The sequence below is a fragment of the Nelumbo lutea genome, chromosome 1, assembly GCF_056320005.1.
Source record: "Nelumbo lutea isolate HS-2025 chromosome 1, American lotus-T2T, whole genome shotgun sequence".
NCBI classification, from domain to species: domain Eukaryota; kingdom Viridiplantae; phylum Streptophyta; class Magnoliopsida; order Proteales; family Nelumbonaceae; genus Nelumbo; species Nelumbo lutea.
This window is the reverse complement of record NC_142684.1, coordinates 66,926,251-66,945,434: the sequence shown is the minus strand read 5'-3', so window position 1 is coordinate 66,945,434 and position 19,184 is coordinate 66,926,251. Positions and strand designations below refer to the sequence as shown.

The following is a 19,184-nucleotide window of genomic DNA, read 5'->3' as shown; positions in this document are numbered from 1 at the left end:
GCTGTTGCAAATCCATTAGCATAATGGGAGGTCCATGTGGGACCTACCCTGGAGTCATATTTAAATTTAAATTCAAATGTAATTACAAGTCTTGGTGGTTTATGGAAATAATTTAACTAGAGCCCATCTCAAGTCCTAAAGATGGAAATCTAGTTAATGATTGAAGAGATAATAATAAATTGAAAATCATTCTCTCCATAAATGGCAAATTGTCAATTTTCTTCTTTATAAAAAGCAACTAGAGCCAATCAAATCTCTAGTAAATCAAAGCACATCTTTTCATAGATGGAAATTAGTCAATGATTAAAGGGAAAATAATGGATGATAAATTATTCTAAGTACAACCTTTTACTCTTTAAAAAGGTTAATAAGAACTTATAAATCCTCAATGAAGGGTAAAAAGAGATTAATCCAAGAAATTTATAAATAAGGGTTCTCATTAAGAGGGAGAGAACTTTCGGTCAAAAACAAGCTAAGTAAAGGAAGACATCACTTAGAAAAAGAGGAAGCACTTTCCATCTTCTAAAGGACAAAGTTACAACACTCTTGAAGCCTTATAGAGTTATTCTTTTGACCAAGCTTTGAAAGCTCAATGGAAAGAAGCAATCTTCATCATTTTCTGAAGACGAAAATACATCATTCGACTATCGGCTTCAACTCCAAGACAAATCTTCAAGTTGGAAAAAGTATTCCATCATAAGAGAATTAGAAGTTCCATCTCTTTTGTAATAGAGTCTCAAATACAAAGAGTTTGTATCACATTTACTTCAAATATATAAAAAATCAATTTATTTGAGTTTGTCTTCATTTTTCTTTTGTTTGGATTTATACATGAAATGTGTGTTGATACTTTTAATCACTAAAAAATAAGAAGCAAAAAAAAGAAAGATTGGAACACAAGTTCTTTTTGTATTTTAAAATTGTCAAACAAAGAGGATAAAGGCAAATACATTTGTAAGGGTAAGTTTGGGATATTTTAAATTTTTTAAAAGGTCACATGATGCTCAGTTGACCATTTTCTGACAAAAGGCTAATATAGGAGCTTTTATAATGAACTTGTGAAAATTTATGGGAAATTTGCAACTTTTCATAGTTTAAGTCATGAAGTGACACCCCATATAGGGGGGTTAGAATTTGCCCGAAGTTTTAACTTCATGGGAGACACCAAGGGAAGGTTTCTAGATTAATGATTTTTGCCTTGTTGATAGGGTTGGTTTGAATTATACAGAACCATAGCATAAGATTGTGTTTAAAGGTGTTGTTCCAAATTTGGTGTCAACAATGGTTTTTGTTTAGATCACTAGTGCATCACGGAAGATAGGAGATAGAGTAGTGAAGTTGTGGTGTTGATATTAAACCAGATGTTGTGTGGTGTAAACCTTGCAGTGGTGGTGAAAATTTATGTTGACGGAGTTACAATGGTCATGGATGATGGAGCAGGGGCTAGTATACACATGATTGAAATTTGAGAATATAGAGGTGATTGCATAAGGTGATGCAATTATCATTGTGGAGACTTTCAAGGAGTAGGAGTTGGATCCACTATGAATTATCAATCTAATTGTTGAGGAATACATATTAGGGCTGTAAACATATCAGATTAGGGCTGTATCTACATCTGCATTAACTATGAAATATCTAGATCCACATCTACTTTTGATCATTATATCGAAATATAATTGTGTGTTTTCGTGTATGTATATATTATAGATCCACATCAAGATATATACATATACGTGCACACAGTTATATTACATATATTACACAAAATAATATTTTTATTGAACTCAATCATATCTAATGGGGTTAAACCTGCATGTCATCAAATTATTAATCGAATACAAGTAGTTATAACATTCAAATTTAGAATAATTGGTTTCAAAGTCAAATCAAAAGTCAAAATTATGAAGCCAAGCTCTAATGCAAATTCACGATGAAGGAGAAATCCTTTTATTGTGAAAAACCCAAAAATATAGATTTGAATGGTACCCAAAAACAAAAGAAAAACAAAGATAAAGAGAAGTAAATAAAGAGAGCATATAGATTTATGTGGTTTGCTTATAGGCTATGTCCACGTGTCAAGGAGGAGTAAAAGTCTACTATAGAATCAGCAAAGTCGCTTGACTTCTCTCACAAGCCAAAAGACAAGTATATAAGAGACCCCCTTGCCAAAAAAAAACATAACTCTTGGTATTCGGGTTGGACTCATAAGTTGAATATGGATTGGGTTTGTACCGCCCTATGCTTCCACCACAAACCACTATGAAGTTTTGCCTTTGTTTTTTTTTTTTCTCAACTTAATTCAGAAATTATTCATGAAGCAGGGTGTAACAAAGAATTCAAGGCACAAACACCTATAAGTGCAAGATACACCCAGAGTAATAATAACTTGGTTCATAACCGTCAATATTTTAACCGTTGAAACTTGTATGAATCATGTCCAAGAATCCGAAACTCCAATTTGCATTGAAGAAATTGTAAATGTCGAGAAAAGATGTAATTCTTTAATTGTTGAATGAAATAAACCTAAGTCTCTTATTAAGAAAAAAAAAACTAAATAACAACTTAAGTAGGTAATTCAATGGTGAGGTCTTTAATATTTGATCCGAATTCATGGGAGGTAGAAATAATTTGCTCTTAAAATAAAATAAAATAAATACATTTTCCAATAACCTCTATTTTTTACTTCTCAATGCTAAAACTGAAAAAACCATTAGACCGTAAAACCCTGAACCTCATGGTTGCCGCCATGGTAGTCATTTCCATAAAACCTTCCAATGCATCATTAGAAACTTAGAAGGCAAAATACTGAAAGATAAGAAGCTAGGTTAGACAAAATTGATAACACAAGCTGGCAGCCTGGCATAAGCACGAGCTGACAGCCTGGCATAGGCGCGACCTAGTGGCTTGGGAGACGTGCTCCCTAACAAATTCGGCATGCATATCCTAATACTCTCACGATCCTTGGAAGTTGGCTCACGTGCCGAACGATCTAGAGGGTGGTCAACGTGCATGGCGGTTACCTCAAGGAATCTTGAACCACTTAGGTGACCTCACCAAACAATGCCTATATAAAGGCACCAACCCCAATGGCGAGCAAGCAAGTAAGCAAGTTCCAACTCTCAGACTTTGTGATTTTTAGCTCGCAGTCTACTATGAGAGTACTGACTTAAGCATCGGAGTGACTTCGCCGGGTTAGCCACCCTGGATCCTCTGACATTTGGTTCCTTGCAGGTCTTTAAAGAGCAACGAAGCTCATCAATTCAGCTCGCCGCTAGGCAGCTCGACACCTGGTCAACCCAACACCTCATAGGTAGCTCAACACCTGGTTAGCCCAGCACCTCACAGGCAACTCGACACCTAGTCAACCCGACACCTCATAGACAGCTTGACACTATAGTCAGTTTGCCACCTAGCCTGCCCAGCTCGACTCAGTTCGGCAGCCAAAGTTCACTTCGGCCTGAGTCATCGGCCACTTGGAAGTAGACCAAATGACGAATTACCTAGCCAAAAAATCGATACATCAGTAAAAATTGATTCATCTCCTGCCATTGCAAATAAAAAATGTTGATGTAATGCATTAATTTTACTTCACTTCAGCTTTTTTACTTTTCTTTGTCCAAGAAGAGTATTAAGAGAGTTATTCTTTGAAAGTTGTGTGGCAAAAGAAATTAGAGAAAGGGTAAAATTGAAACTTTAAATTATGTATAATAATGCATTAACCATGATAAAGGGTATTTTGGTAACTCCAATGTCTTTGCTACCAAAATGCTAAGGGAAAAGAGATATTTACACTTTTTTTTTTTCAAAACTACAAGAAAGGCTTTTGTTAGGGTTAAAATACAAAGGTGGTTTATATAATAGTTATAATAGGATATTTTTTATAATTTTAACTCAAAATAATACAATACTAATAAACTTATAAAAATTAATAAAAGTTATTTAAAAAAATAATAAAATAACAACATTAAAATAGAAAAAATAACACAAACTTATATAAGAGAATAGAAAATTGACCGTTCTCACTAAAACGCAACTTAAATGTCATACAACTCCATCTTCAACTTTGTTTATAAATATTAAAACCCGTACATCGCACGGGTATTGACTAGTAATTTTAAAAAGAAAATTCCTTTGCACTTGCACACCGAACGCCACATCCCATTCTCGGGCAGCAGTCAAGCGTCTCTTGCGCCAATGGCTTTGGTCTTCACAACGTTAGTTGATTAGTTTTAGTGGTGTAAGTGTAAGAGTGGAGGTTATGGATTCATGCCTCCACATCGGGAGTTAATAAGCGGGTTACCTGATTTCGGACAGGAGGACTTTAGCTGTACAAGATGGACTTTCACTTGCGGTTATTCTGTAATTTAAACTAAGTAGTGAGGGTAAATTGTCAACTTTTGAAGCTTGAAGCCTCGAACCCAGAGTCCCAAACACCCAGTTCTTTAATGTCGAGCTGTTTGAGTCCGGGCAACAAAACGATGCTGTACATACGTGCTCTTCATTGTGTGGTTTCGTTTTAGGAATCAGGGGTCAAGATTCACAGATAAAAGTTCGAAGTTACTAATTTCATAATTTCACCACAGCTCGTGTTCATTTTGCTTTTTTGCGAAAACCTGAAAAAAAAACCCTCCGGTTCGGGTCAGCTCTGTATCGATCGGATGGTCTCTTTGAGAGATGTCGAACTGGTTTAGAGCTTCATTCCCGCGACGGTAATGGCGCAAAAACTTCAGCAGCAGCTAAAAAGGGTGGGATCGAAGCTCGAAAATCCTCCAGCTTCAAAAGATGCGCTAATTAAGCTTTTAAAGGTAAGCTTATGTTTCAATTTTAAATTGCCGGTCTCTTCATGTTTGCTAGAAAATTCTTAGAAAAGCATTGCCTTTTTTTGTTGCTCCATCTTCCTTTAGCCGTGTTGCAGATTCATGGTTGTTTAGTATTTTGGTTCCACCGCTTCTTTGTTGTGAGTTAATTCTTTTACTTTTGTTTTTTAGCTTTTGCTCCCTCGGTGTAAAAAATTCGTGATTTTGATGCCAATTATGGAAATTTAAATCAGACTAGGGCTTAAGCGAAGTATATACGTATTGCTTTTAGGAAAAAAAAACTATTGTTTTGTTGTTTGTGCTCTGCTCCTGGTGACAGTAATAATCGAGCTCTACTGAGAAAACTAAGCGTTGAAAAGGAAATGACCCGGTTTAGCATGTCTTCTATTTTAAGGTTAAGTTCGGATGCAGTTTGCAATTGCACGGTTTTCTTCTGCTTGGGAAAAGAAATGATGGATATTGGGTAAAATCAGCTCAAATTGATGGTTAAGTTCGGTTGTGGTTTGCAGCTGAAATTTACATTAATCTTGAAGGGTTCTGACAGCAAGCCTGCAGCCTTATAAACATTTTCAAAGCAATATATTAACAGGAGCACAAATACAACAGGAAGTGTTGGTTATTCTTCCTTCTAGGATCTGTTCTCTAGGAATGATTTAGAATGCTAAAGTTTTATCTGATAAAACATATTGAACAGTCATCAATTCATCATCACCGATCAGTTTGGTTAAATAGAATAATAGTCCATATTTATATCAAATAAAAAAAGAATTATAGTCCAATAACCATTGATGACTTTGTAGGAGAAGTAAAAAAGGAGAAACTGAGAAAGCGACCATCTCTTTGAGAGAAAGAATAGAAGAGATTTGGGGGAGGATGTTTTCAATGGTTAACTCAAGGGTGCTTGTAAAATTTTTAGAGGCATTTCATTTGAGGTCCATAACAGAAACCTTGGAGATTCTCTAATCTACACACTCTGAGCCCCCTCCCCCTACCAATAATTCCTCTCCTTTCTATTTGGTCAGAAACTCAGAATTCAAACTTCAGAATAGTTCCTTTTCCCTAAATGGATCCCTTGACCTCAAAGAATAGTTCCTTTTCCTTCTTATCATATGCAATACGCTTGCATTAAATAGCTACTAATAATCCATTTCCTTCTACATCCTAAATATATGCATCCTACTCTACAAGGGGTTCTCCCTTGACAAAGACACACAACGGACCAGAGACACGACCTTCCTATAAACAGAAAAAATAGCCGGGATACAAAATATCAAAATGTCCAGATTACTTTTACCCTTTTGGGGGAGAAAGCCATATATATAGAGAGAAATTGGTTCGATAGTGATGAGGGGTGATTTGGCCCGATCTAATAGATGGAGAACACGTGGATGCGACTTGCCAACTAGATTGTGACTCAACACCTTTAGCCATCTCGGTAGGACGGGTCACCTCAGGTGTCTTGGTCACTTCGGATAGCACTGAAGCCCGGGTACCTCGGATTACCAAGCCTACCGAAGTGACACATAGCAAAATCTAGAAGCTTGCCAACTGTCTCCGAGCCTTCCAGGATCACACTACGCAACTATAGGCCTTATCCTCATCCTGCCCGAATCGGATGGACACGATAAGCCTTATCGGCTAGCATGTTATCCACCTTCTGGAGCGGAATGGACTCCTATGGCTTGGGCCGAAGATCTCGGGAATGTTTCGTGAGACCCACGACAACCCAACTATATAGAGGCATCAACCCCTGAGACCCAGGTACGTGCGATATAGTGCATTCTAGCTCTTAAGTTACTTACTTTCAGCTTACTATTCATATCCAGTACTGACTTAAGCATTGGAGCGACCTCTCTGGGTTAGCCACCCCGGGTTCTCTGATCCATCTGTCTTGCAATTCGACCAGTCTACTTATTCGCTGACGTCCGAGCTACCTTCCAGCTAGGAGCATTCAGATCGCACACCATTAGACAATAAACATGATATATTAAAATTACATACTGTAGAGAAGATGGGCCGAATGGCCCATAGGCTGTTTATCCTTTCTTACTGTTTGTGTTCCTTTCTGTAATGGGCCTTATTCTGGGCCCATCTTTTCTATGTTATGATCTTTGTAATTTCTTGCCCAACTAAGGGCCTCCTTGTAATTATTCAAATTTAACTTAATAAAATGGTGTTAGGGTGTTAGAGAGAGAGTATGGGGTTCGAAACTCTCATACTCTAAACCCTTATTGACACCATCTCCTTCTTCACCTTCTACTCCATAGGAGAAGTGTTTTCTGCTTTTTTTTTTTTATTCCGATTCCTTTTGATTTCTGCATCTATTCTAAACAGTCCCACACTCTCAAGGGCTGTTTTTCTTCTTGGTATCAGAGCAGGCCTGAACTTGGCTTGGGCTCTCATGTGGGTGTAGTCCAGCCGACTACATGAGAGTGTTATAGGGCTGGAAGCTTCAGCTTGTGTCGCCTGATTCTTGGAGGTCATTGGAGGGTGCCCTAGACTCAAATCTCTTGGAGAGTGGTTTGGTGACTAGGAAGAATCAGAGAAAAAGAACAGTTCGGTTTCTAATTTGGAGCTTAAGTAAGAGATTGTAAGTTGTGCTCAGTTATTTCTGGGTTATTTTCTATTTTTGGATTGTTGAAGTGTCCGAAGTTTCCTTGAAAACCGTACAGCTATTCGACTGTTTTTAATCTGGTTTAACCCAGAGATTTCTGGGTTGTTTTCATTCCTTTTTTGGACTGTCAAATTGCCGAAACATCTTTGGATTCAGTGCTGCGAGTTGTTGCTTCTATTTGGTTGTTTTTGGGCCCTGTTCGAACTATTCCTGAGGTGTTTCTCACCTTTGACAGTGGGGTCTTCTCTGCTGCCCACACTGTGTTTGTAAAAAGGCCTCTTCATCAATACGGATTGGTCTTTGCTCTTTTTGGGGTACTTTTTGGTGAGTACCTAGAATTTTTGATTAGAAAAGAAGCTTCGACTGGGTGCACAGTGCTTGGAGGTTTTCTGATTACTTCTTGAAGGCCGAACCAAACTGTTTAGTGTCTCGTGTAGACAACAAGGTGCTGCTTCAGACTTGGTTCTCACAGCTTCCGGGTGTGGTTTGGCTTTGTGTATTGCTGTTTTGAGGCTGGTTTAACACAGTCCTTGCTCCATCCTCATTCAGTACACTCGTAGAAGTCGGCTGAAATCCTATTTGAAGTGTTTACATGATGGACTCCTTAGAGATTGAAAACAAGAATATTGCTGAATTTGGACAGGTTCAGGGGACTCCAGTTGATTCTTTATTGACTGTGACCACAGTCAAGCTGGATGGAACTAATTATCTGGCATTGTCAGAATTGGTAAAGATTTATATATGTAGTAGAGGAAAGTGGGGCTTTATCTCCGGGAGCAAGAAGGCTTCCCAAGAGGATGATCCATCCTATGAGAAATGGATGCAAGAGAATTACACTATTATTGGGTGGCTTGTGAACTCAATGAAGCTACAGATTAGCCAACACTATCTATGGATGAATTCAACAAAGGAAAATTGTGACAGTGTTGCAGAAACCTATTCCCAAAAACTAAATGTGGCTAGAGCCTATAAATTGAGAAGTGATGTGAAGAATTTAAGGCAGGGGGAGAAACCTTTAGCTGTATACTTCTCAACCCTGAAGTCTCTGTGGCAAGAAATAGACCTAATAGAAGCTGTAACTTGGTACACCTCCAATGATGCAGAGACTTACAGGAAACTGGTTGATAGAAACAGGGTGTTTGAGTTCTTAACCGGACTAAACCCAGAATATGATATCACAAAACATAATATTTTATCCAAGGAGAGTGTCTCATTGTCACAAGCATATGCATTGGTGAGCAGTGAAGAGAGCAGAAGGATTGTCCAGGTTCAAGGGGCTGGTATTAGTGATCACTTTGCGAATATGGGGGTTAAACCCAAAGGAGTTGCAAGGACTTCTAGTGGCTCTGGGAAGAAAGAGGTTGTATGAGTACTGCAAGAAGCCAAAGCACACCAAAGACAAGTGTTGGAAATTACATCCTAATCTTGTTCCCATTCGGTTTCAGAAAAAGCATGATAGTAAAAGGACAAGGAGTGCAAATGTGGCTACTGGTCCAGATAGTGACAAGTATTATACTGAAGAGATGTCTGCTTGTGCACAATTGGCAGCCATGAAAGTAGAATATGAAAAGTTTGGGAAGATGATCAGTCATCTAGAGGATGTGACTTCTTCTTCCAACCCTTCAGGAAATTCAGTTTCTTTTGCATTTGCTCATTCAGGTATAAGGGCTTCTGCCAATCATGCAACCACTTCAGGTAATCTTAAGATCCCCTGGATTATTGATTCATGTGCTTCTGATCATATGACCAACCTTTCTACCTTGTTTGTTTCATATGATTTGCTTTCTGGATGTGATAAAATCACCTTAGCCGATGGCTCTCTTGCCCCTATTTCTGGCAAGGGAACCATCAAGGCTACAGATTCCTTGTTCCTACCTTCTGCCCTTCATGTACCTAGACTAAATACAAATTTGTTATCTGTAAATAGTCTAACAAAGTCATTAAACTGTTGTGTAACATTCTTTCCTTCCTACTGTGTTTTTCAGGATCTGGAGTCTTAGAAGGTGATTGGGAGTGGCCATGAGGCGAACGGAATATACCTGCTTGATATTCCGGGACAATACCCTGATCATCCTGGGAATGTTGCTTTTGGGTCTGTTTCTTCAGAGTCTATTAGTCGAATTATGTTGTCATCTTCGTTTGGGTCATCTTTCTTTTTCTGCTTTTAGTCATTTATTCCCTGAACTGTTCAAGGGAATTAGTTTGTCCAGTTTTCATTGTGAATCTTGTGAGTTGTCAAAGTATTGTAGAAACAATTATCCTTTGAGCAATAAAAGATCTTCTTTTCCTTTTAATATTGTGCACTCTAATGTGTGGAGGCCTTACCACTTACCCTCTATGGGTGGCTACAAATATTTTATCTTGTTTATTGATGACTTTTCTCGGTTCACTTGGATATTCCTGATGAAATTCCGTGATGGAGTTCCAAGACTTGTAAGACAATTCCATGAATTTGTTCTAACCCAGTTTGATACCAGGATTAAAATTTTCAAATCTGACAATGCAAAGGAATATTCTGAGAAGAACTTATCCTGCTATCTCTCTAACATGGGGGCTATTCATCAAAGTTCCTGTGTTAGGACCCTAGAACAGAATGGAGTTGCTGAAAGAAAAAATAGGCATATTGTTGAAGTTGTAAGAAGTATTTTGTTTGCCTCACATGTTCCTACAAGGTTTTGGGGCGATGCTGTTATCACTGCTACCTACTTTATAAACTGTATGCCATCCAGGGTTTTAGGGTTTAAGTTTCCCTTCAATCTCCTTCATCCGGACAATGACCTTTTTCCTATTCCTCTTTGTGTCTTTGGCTGCACTTGTTATGTACATGTTCCAAGTGTCCAAAGGCATAAATTTGAACCAAAAAGACCACAAGTGTATATTCCTTGGTTATTCCCCCACACAGAAGGGTTACTGTTGTTTTGATCCAAAGACTGGCACTCGGTATGTCTCAATGGATGTCACATTTGATGAGTTTTCTCCCTTTTATGGTTCATCTCTAGAAGGACATTGTCCACAGGGGGAGGATTTGCCATAGGTGTTTGCTCTTCCTCTTCCTGTCCCAGTTGAGTCTTTTGATGAGTCTGCTTCTCCTTCAAATGAATCAAGGAAGGATCAATCGTTCCATTCTCCCTATTCCAGTGTTATTCCTCCTTTACCTCCTCGTCTTATCCTCAATCCCAAGGTGTATCAAAGGCAAAGATTCAGAAATGAGCATGTTGTTTCCCCTACAAGACATGAGCCTCATGCACTTCTAGTCATAGATGAGACAACAGGTACTGTTTCATCCCCCTTAGAGCCATCTTTCCGTGACCTTGATATTCCCATTGCTGTTAGGAAAGGAAAGCGGAAGTGTACTACACATTGCATTTCCAAACACCTTTCTTACAGTCTGCTTCTCCTTCATACTTTGCCTATCTCTCTTCTATTGCCTCTAACCCTATTCCCAGGTTTGTGTCAGAAGCTCTTAATTTTCCAGAATGAGGGATGCTATGAGATCTGAAATTGATGCCCTACACAAGAATGACACTCGGGAAGTGGTTGGTTTTCCTAAAGGGAAGGATCCAGTTGGTTTCAAGTGGGTCTTTACCATCAAATATCAGGCTGATGGCACCATTGAGAGGTACAAGGCCATGCTGGTTGCAAAAGGCTATACACAGACATATGGGATTGATTATCTGGAGACCTTTGCACTTGTTGCCAAGATGACATCTGTGAGGGTTCTTCTATCTCTAGCTGCTCACTTTGATTGGCCCCTTTATCAATTGGATGTAAAGAATGCATTTCTGAATGGTAAATTACATGAGGAGGTTTATATGTCTCTTCCTCCAGGGATGTATGGAACAGATATGAAAGGAAAGGTATGTAGGCTGATGAAATCTCTTTATGGACTAAAACAGTTCCCTAGAGCATGGTTTGAGAGATTTAGAACAACACTTGTTAACTTTGGTTATGTACAGACACAATCTGATCATACTCTTTTTGTGAAGAGGAGTGGACCTCTGGCAGTATACCTCATTGTGTATGTAGATGATATTGTTGTGACTGGTAATGGTGTTTCAGGAATTCATGATCTCAAATCTTTCCTCCATACAGAGTTTGAGATTAAAGATTTGGGAGAATTGAGATACTTTCTTGGCATAGAAGTTGCTAGATTCAAGGATGGGATTCTTATCTCCCAAAGGAAGTATGTTCTTGACTTGCTCTCTGAAATTGGGAAGATGGGTGCTAGACCAGTTGCTACTCCTATTGATATGAGTCATAAACTCTTTGCTTCAGATGGAACATTGTTAGAAGACAAAGGAGTCTTCCAGAGACTTCTTGGGAAACTTCTGTACCTATGCATGACTTGGCCAGATATTGCATATACTGTCAGTTGCATTAGCCAATTCATGCATGCTCCTCGAGACACTCATATGGCAGCAGCAAAGCGAATCCTGTCTTATTTGAAGGGCTCCCTATGGAAGGGAATTCTGTTTGCCATGCATGGTCATATGAAACTTGAAGCCTATACTGATGCTGACTGGGCTGGAAACATTGATGACAGAAGATCTACTTCTGGGTTTTGCAGCTTGGTGGCTGGTAATGTTGTTTCTTGGAGAAGCAAGAAACAATCGATTGTTGCTCGATCTTTAGCAGAAGCAGAATACAGGGCCATGGCACATGGAGTTTCTGAACTATTGTGGCTAAAATCATTGATGAAGGAACTAGGGGTTGAGCATGACAAACCAATGATGTTGTACTGTGATAATCAGACCACCATCAACATTGCTCACAACCTAGTGCAACATGGTAGAACTAAGCATATTGAAGTCGATAGACACTTTATTCGAGAAAGGGTCTCTTCGGGTGAAGTATGTCTTCCTTTCATCACATCTGAATGACAGTTAAAAGATTTCCTCACCAAGGGCATTCCCAAGGCAAAACTTCAGCATGACATTGGCAAGCTTGGCATGATTGACATCTATGCTCAGCTTGAGGGGGAATGTAGAGAAGATGGGCCGAATGGCCCATAGGCTGTTTATCCTTTCTTATTGTTTATGTTCCTTTTTGTAATGGGCCTTATTCTGGGCCCATCATTTCTATGTTATGATCTTTGTAATTTCTTGCCCAACTAAGGGCCTCCTTGTAATTATTCAAATTTAACTTAATAAAATAGTGTTAGGGTGTTAGAGAGAGACTAAGGGGTTCGAAACTCTCATACTCTAAACCTTTATTGCCACCATCTCCTTCTTCACCTTCTACTCCATAGAAGAAGTATTTTCTGCTTTTTTTTTTTCGATTCCTTTTGATTTCTGCATCTATTCTAAACAGTTCCACACTCTCAAGGACTGTTTTTTCTTCTCATACAGAAAGCCAAACCTCAGCCAAATCAAACAAAACCAGATTCCGGGGATCCCAAAAATCTGCATCAACAGAATGCCAAATCTGTATGCTTTATTTTTATTTTTATTTATTTTTTAAATCCCATAAAAACTATCATCCCTTCACAAACAATTTCTAAAAAAATGATATGTGGATACCTAAAATCTTTCTCTACCAAGCTGCAGAAAGATCTATCTGTAAGGGTGGGTATCCATATGGCTATTGACATTATCATGATGTCTTGGTGATATTAGAGATGTACATTATGAACTGTTGAGAGAATTCTAAGTTGTAATCTAATAACCAGTGATCATTTTGTGGAGGGGAGAGAAATGGAATATACTAAACATCAATTTATTTCCTAACCTTTATTAACTTACAATAATATCCTTAATAATGTGCAACCATATAATATAATATGCTTGCAGTCTCTCTCATGACAAAATGTAACAAATGTTATTGGTGAATTGAAGTTGTCAGTATTGTCAACTAGTATCCTTGGTGCCACTGTGAAACCAGATAGGGCTTGGACCTTTTGAAACAAGCCATGTTTATATCACATGTTTTGATCATGCTTTCATATTGATTAGTGGGTAATGGTCCAAAAAATAGGAACAACTATTGTACAGGGTTGTACCTGTTACCGAGAGTAGGTGCCATATATGAAGTTTGTATAATTTACATAAAGCAGGGTGTTCAAAGTGCAAAGTAGGACAGCTCCTGCAGTTAGTTGCAGAAGAGATAAAAGCTATTCATCTCCTGATCTGGCAATATGCTACATCCTCAATGAAAAAGTTGATTTTTTTTACTCATACTGGCTTGAAGATATCTCCAAAATGTTGTCTTTGGAGCAGGAAAATAACAAGATTAGGTTCCACGTACATGAAGCTTATGTGGATTTAGGACAAGGTCTGTTTGATCCTCTTACTAAATCATCCAAGGTTTAAAGTAATATGGGTGCAGAGAGCTTTCAATAAAAGGTGCATATGACTTTCAAAGGGGTCTCTTTTGTGGTTTTGCTTGTGGTTAAGATGGGAATATGATATTTTCAGTGGTCCAACCAGTGGGCTGATACAGGTGGGTTTCAGATAAACATGTGGTGTTCTTGCTCATGTCCTTTAAAAGATGAATTCAATGCTTCATCGACCTCTTTAACTCAAGTCAATACCCATTTGGGCACCTCTGGATTGTTTCTTATCCTTGCCTGTGCAAGTCAATACTCATTTGGGCACCTCTGGATTGTTTCTTATCCTTGCCTGTGATTGCTTTTGCTTCAATTTTCTTTTAAACCTCACATGTGATAGGCAAATACCACAAAGGGAAAAAGCCAGTAATGTTGAAAGCAGAGTGTTGGGCATAACACTCTGAGGAGGGACCTTGGCAACTCCACAGGGGTTCAATCTAGCCTATGGAAGAAGATGGAATGGGCTTGTGGTGGACACCAAGTAGATCTGATCTGGATGCAGTCTACTTCTGAGGGACCTTGGGGACTAAGATATTGGTTAAGAAGTGCAATCTTAGCTGCCAACCTGAACTGCTAGTTCAGAACTTCAGATTGATATACTGGTTTGTCAATAATTTGTCAGACAACTTGGCCAGAATGGAGATCCATATACCTGAATTAGACCGGAGATTTCCAGGGCCAGTTGTGAATGTGTAACTTTCTGTTCTTGTTTCTTGTACTTAATGCTCAGTTTGGAAGGAGTGCAAATACAAATATGCACAGTGCAAATACTGGTTTAGAAATACAAAACACAAGGCTTTGTACTGTACATATTTGTATTTGCACTCCTTCCAAACTGAGCCTAAAAAGGGGGTGCAATTTTGTGTCTTGTTCTTTCTTTGCAGGTAGGCAGCCTTTGGCTGTTTGTTACCACTATTCCCATTGCTCCCAGGGCTGTTGGGAGACAAAATGTTACTTCCTTTTTCCTTTATTCAATTAAATTCTGTTATTGATCCAAAAAGAAAAAAAATGTGATGGGATGGGTGAAGGAAGAAGCATATTTAGTGGCCTTTGGATTTCAGGATACTAGCATAAAGAGGTAAGCAAATCCCTTAGTCCAATGGGTTCTGTTAAGAGGTGCCGAATAGGGGTAGTTTAGTCTTCTTCTGTTTATTAAGTAACTTGCTTATGTGGCAGTGTTATTAGAGTTACTCTGCCCCACACTTAAGTAAGGCCATTTCTGTCTTTGTAACTATGATTAGAACCTAATATAGATTAAGGGGGTCGACTGAATGGGTAACCCATCAGATTTTCGACAGACCCTTCTTCTTCTTCTTCTTCTTCTTCTTCTTCCTGTTCGGACTACTGTAGCAACAGTCGAAACATGGTATCAGAGCAATGCTCCTGACCTAAGTCAGTTGGTAAAGCAACTCAGCACTGTTGGTGACTCTTCACCTTTGTCTCTGATCAGTCGATGGAGAGAACTAGTTCGCCCTAGGTCAGAAACAGTACAGCTTGTCTCTCTGCTGCGCATAACCTTCTTCAACAAGGAAAGTGACTTCAGTAGTGAATGGTTGATTGATATTCTCAAAGCAAGGTCGGTTCTTTCTTCTTCTAGTGTTACTTATATTTCTGGGTAGAAACCCTACAAGAAGCTGTTGTACTGAGTAGAACCTAGAGAACTAGGTTCATTGTTGCCCTAGGAAGGGCTGTGTGTGCAGTAGCCGAATGTGTAGGGCTGCTGTAAGTTGTCGTGTAATAGCCGAATGTGTAGGGCTGCTGTAAGTTGTTGTGTAATAGCCGAATGTGTAGGGCGGCTGTAAGTTGTTGTGTAATGTCCTCTTGATACGGTATAAGGTAGAATGCAGTGACCTTGCCGAACTCCTTGTGGTTGTGTAATGCCCTCTTAATTGTGTTAAATAAGTTTGAACTGGGTGCAGCAGATTTGGCTGTGTTGTGGTGCTTGAGTGGTTGTAAGAGGGCCTCTACTTGTGATTAGTGAATGGTAAATTGATGCTTATGTGGGACATAAGTGTGTGAAGTCAGCAGTAGTGTGAATAAGAACAAGTGTGTGAAGTCAGCAGTGGTGTTTAGAGGCTGCAATAGGGGCTGAAATATCAAATTGTGAACAACATCAATCAGCTTGTAGCTGAGAAGTAAAGTTAAAGACAACCGTGAAAAGGCACAATGGCAGCAATAGGAGATGGCTACAATGATCAGAAACCTAGTGTAGTAATTTCTTCCGACTACCTAGGAGTACAAATGACCTCAATTAAGCTAAATGGGGAGAACTATGTTCCATGGGCTAAATCCGTGGAAGTTTTTCTCAAGGCAAAGAAGAAAGCAAAGCATGTTAGAGATGAGAAGCCACCGGTTGACTCCCCAGGGTTTGATGATTGGGAACAAGAAGATGCTCAAATCATGACTTGGCTGTGGAATAGTATGGAACCCAAAATTAGTGCCAACTTCATGTTCCTTGATACGGTTAAGGATATATGGGAGCATGCTAAGAAGCTATATTCTGGACAAGATAACACAACAAGAGTATATCAGCTGTATCAGGAGTACTTTGATTTACAACAAGGAACCAAAACACTAGAAGAGTACTATGCCTGCATGAAGAATATAAGGAATGAACTCAATGTCTATCATCCCCTTACTCAGATATTCAAGTTCAACAACAGCAAAAGGAGCAACTAGATGTTACAAGATTTTTAGTGGGGCTGAAGTCGGAATATGAACCAGTTAGAGCTCAAATATTGGGGCTCTACTCTTCCTACACTTGAGGAAGTATTCTCAAGACTTCGTAGAATCTCTTTGGGCCAGATAGAGAACCCCACACAGTATGATAGATCAGCACTTGTGACAGCTAGAGGTGGTGGACATAGTACAAGAGGGGGAGGTCATTCCAGAGGGGGCCGTGGCAATCCCATGATTGGTAGGGGTGGCCGTGACTTAGGGGGAGGCCGTGGCAGAGGAAAAAATAACTCTACAAGGAAGTGTACTCATTGTGGTAGGGATGGACACACAGTGAATTTCTGTTATGATCTACATGGCCCTCCCTCTAAATGGGCTAATCATGCTGTAGCAGGTGAGGTTGCTATTAGTTTTAGTAAACTGGCAGACCTAACTCCTTCCACATCTACATCTACTTCTTGGAGGGAGATGGTGAGTGTTCTGCGTGATGAGTATGAACGGTTCCTTCAAACTACTTCACAACATACCACTGCCACATATGCCCAATCAGGTATCGCTTGCATGTCATCTAAAACTCCTTCCTGGATTATTGACTCTGGAGCCTCAGATCATATGACCGGGACTCCAGGTGTGTTCTCTTCTCTTGCTGAAACCTCCACACCACAAACTGTTACACTTGCCAATGGGTCCTCATCTCCCATCTGTGGTGTTGGTAATGTTGACTTGGCTTCTGTCCCTTTATCATCTATTTTATACATACCTAAGTTTCCATTCAATCTTATGTCTGTTAGTAAAATAACCAAAGCTCTTAACTGTTCTGTTACCTTCTTTCTTTCCACTTGTGTTTTTCAGGATCTCAAGATGGGGAAGAAGATTGGTGGGGGGCATGAAGTTGGTGGATTGTATTACCTTGACGGCGGTGGATCTTCAATTGCACTTCAGACTTTCCTTACTCCTCTACAATGGCATTGCCGACTGGGACATCCATCTCTCAAGGTCTTCAAGATGTTGGTTCCATCATTGAGTCAGTTCTCAGTTTTACAATGTGAGTCATGTCAGTTTGGTAAACACCGTCGTGTGTCCTTCAGTCCAAGAGTTGAGAGTTGTATGTTGAGTCCTTTTTCTTTGGTTCACTCAGATGTTTAGGGTCCGATCAAAATAGAGTCTTATAATGGGTACAAGTATTTTGTCTCCTTTATTGATGATTGTTCAAGAATGACATGAATTTACTTAATGAAAGAAAGAAGTGAATGATTTTCCATTTTTCAAAAATTCCATGCTGAAATACGCACACAATTTGGTGTTCCAATCAAAGTTCTCCGTTCAGATAATGGTCGTGAATACTTTTTTACTGCATTTCAACAGTATTTAGAACAACATGGCATTATTCATCAGACCTCGTGTGCTTTCACCCCTCAACAAAATGGGGTGGCTGAACGGAAGAATCATCATCTTCTTGAAATTGCTCGGTCTATGCTTCACCACATGCATGTTCCTAAACGGTTTTGGAGTGATGCTGTACTCACTGCATGTTTTCTCATTAATCGGATGCCCACTTTTATTCTTCATGGTCGGTCCCCCTTCTCCATCTTGTTTCTCACTTTATCTCCGTTTCCATTAACTCCTCGTGTCTTTGGTTGTGTGTGCTTTGTTCATAATCTGAGTCCTGGAATAGACAAGCTAGATGCACGCTCAATTAAATGTGTCTTCCTTAGCTACTCTCGGACTCAAAAAGGGTATAAGTGTTACAATCCTATTGCCCGAAAGTGCTATGTTTGCCCTGATGTCACATTTTTTGAGTCTGTTCCCTTCTTCTCCAGTCATGAAGCACCCTTGTCCTCACCCTTACCTCCTCTTCCTCTTCCTGTCAGTGATTTAGTTTCAGAGGCTGTTGTTGGAGTAGACCCATCTCCTCATCCAGTGCAGGTCACCACTGAACGACCATCGATCCGACAAGTGTATACACGTCGAATGACACCGGCCCCTCCTCCAGCTTCTACCTCATCTGCGAATCCTCCCATGGCTCCTATTGCTGAACCTTCAGATCTTGACCTACCCATTGCCTTACGGAAAGGTAAACGTAGTTCCACACTCCATCCCATTTCCAATTTTATTTCATTATCTCGTCTTTCTGCATCACATCGCCAGTTTGTTTCACTTTTGTCTTCTATTTCCCTACCTAACAATGTTCAAGAAGCTCTTAGTTCACCTGGATGGCGGCGGGCAATGGAGGAGGAACTTTCTGCTCTTCAACATATTCAAACGTGGGAACTTGCTACTCTTCCACCTGGGAAGCATGCTGTGGGCTGTAAATGGGTGTATACTGTGAAATACTTGCCAGATGTTAGTGTGGAGCGTCTGAAGGCCAGACTTGTTGCTAAAGGTTACTCACAGGTGTATGGTGTGGACTATATGGAGACATTCTCACCGGTGGCTAAAATTGGTTCCGTTCGTGTCCTAATTTCCTTACTAGTTACGTATGATTGGCCTCTCCTTCAACTTGACATAAAGAATGCCTTCCTCCATGGTGATCTAGTGGAGGAGGTATATATGGAGCAACCACCTGGGTTTGTTGCTCAGGGGGAGGGTGGTAAGGTGTGCATGCTGAAGAAAGCAATTTATGGGTTGAAGCAATCTCCACGTGCTTGGTTTGGGAAGTTCAGCGAAGTGGTGAAGAGTTTTGGAATGAAGCAATGCCAGGTTGATTACTCAGTGTTCAGCTATGACTTAGAAGCTGAGAAGATTTTAT

The 19,184-nt window shown here is 39.6% G+C and overlaps 1 protein-coding gene across 3 annotated transcripts in view; it reads left to right on the top strand.

The window, feature by feature from the left end:
* Positions 1 to 4,399: 4,399 nt before the first annotated feature.
* The window catches only part of LOC148875042 (sister chromatid cohesion protein PDS5 homolog A-like), a 186,999-nt gene continuing 172,214 nt past the window's right edge, over positions 4,400 to 19,184 (top strand). For all 3 annotated transcript variants that reach the window (XM_088966387.1, XM_088966386.1, XM_088966389.1), the window contains exon 1: positions 4,400 to 4,808. In XM_088966387.1, the coding sequence (XP_088822513.1) occupies positions 4,716 to 4,808 (93 nt within the window). In that variant the 5' untranslated portion in view covers positions 4,400 to 4,715. The remainder of the gene's footprint in view (positions 4,809 to 19,184) is intronic.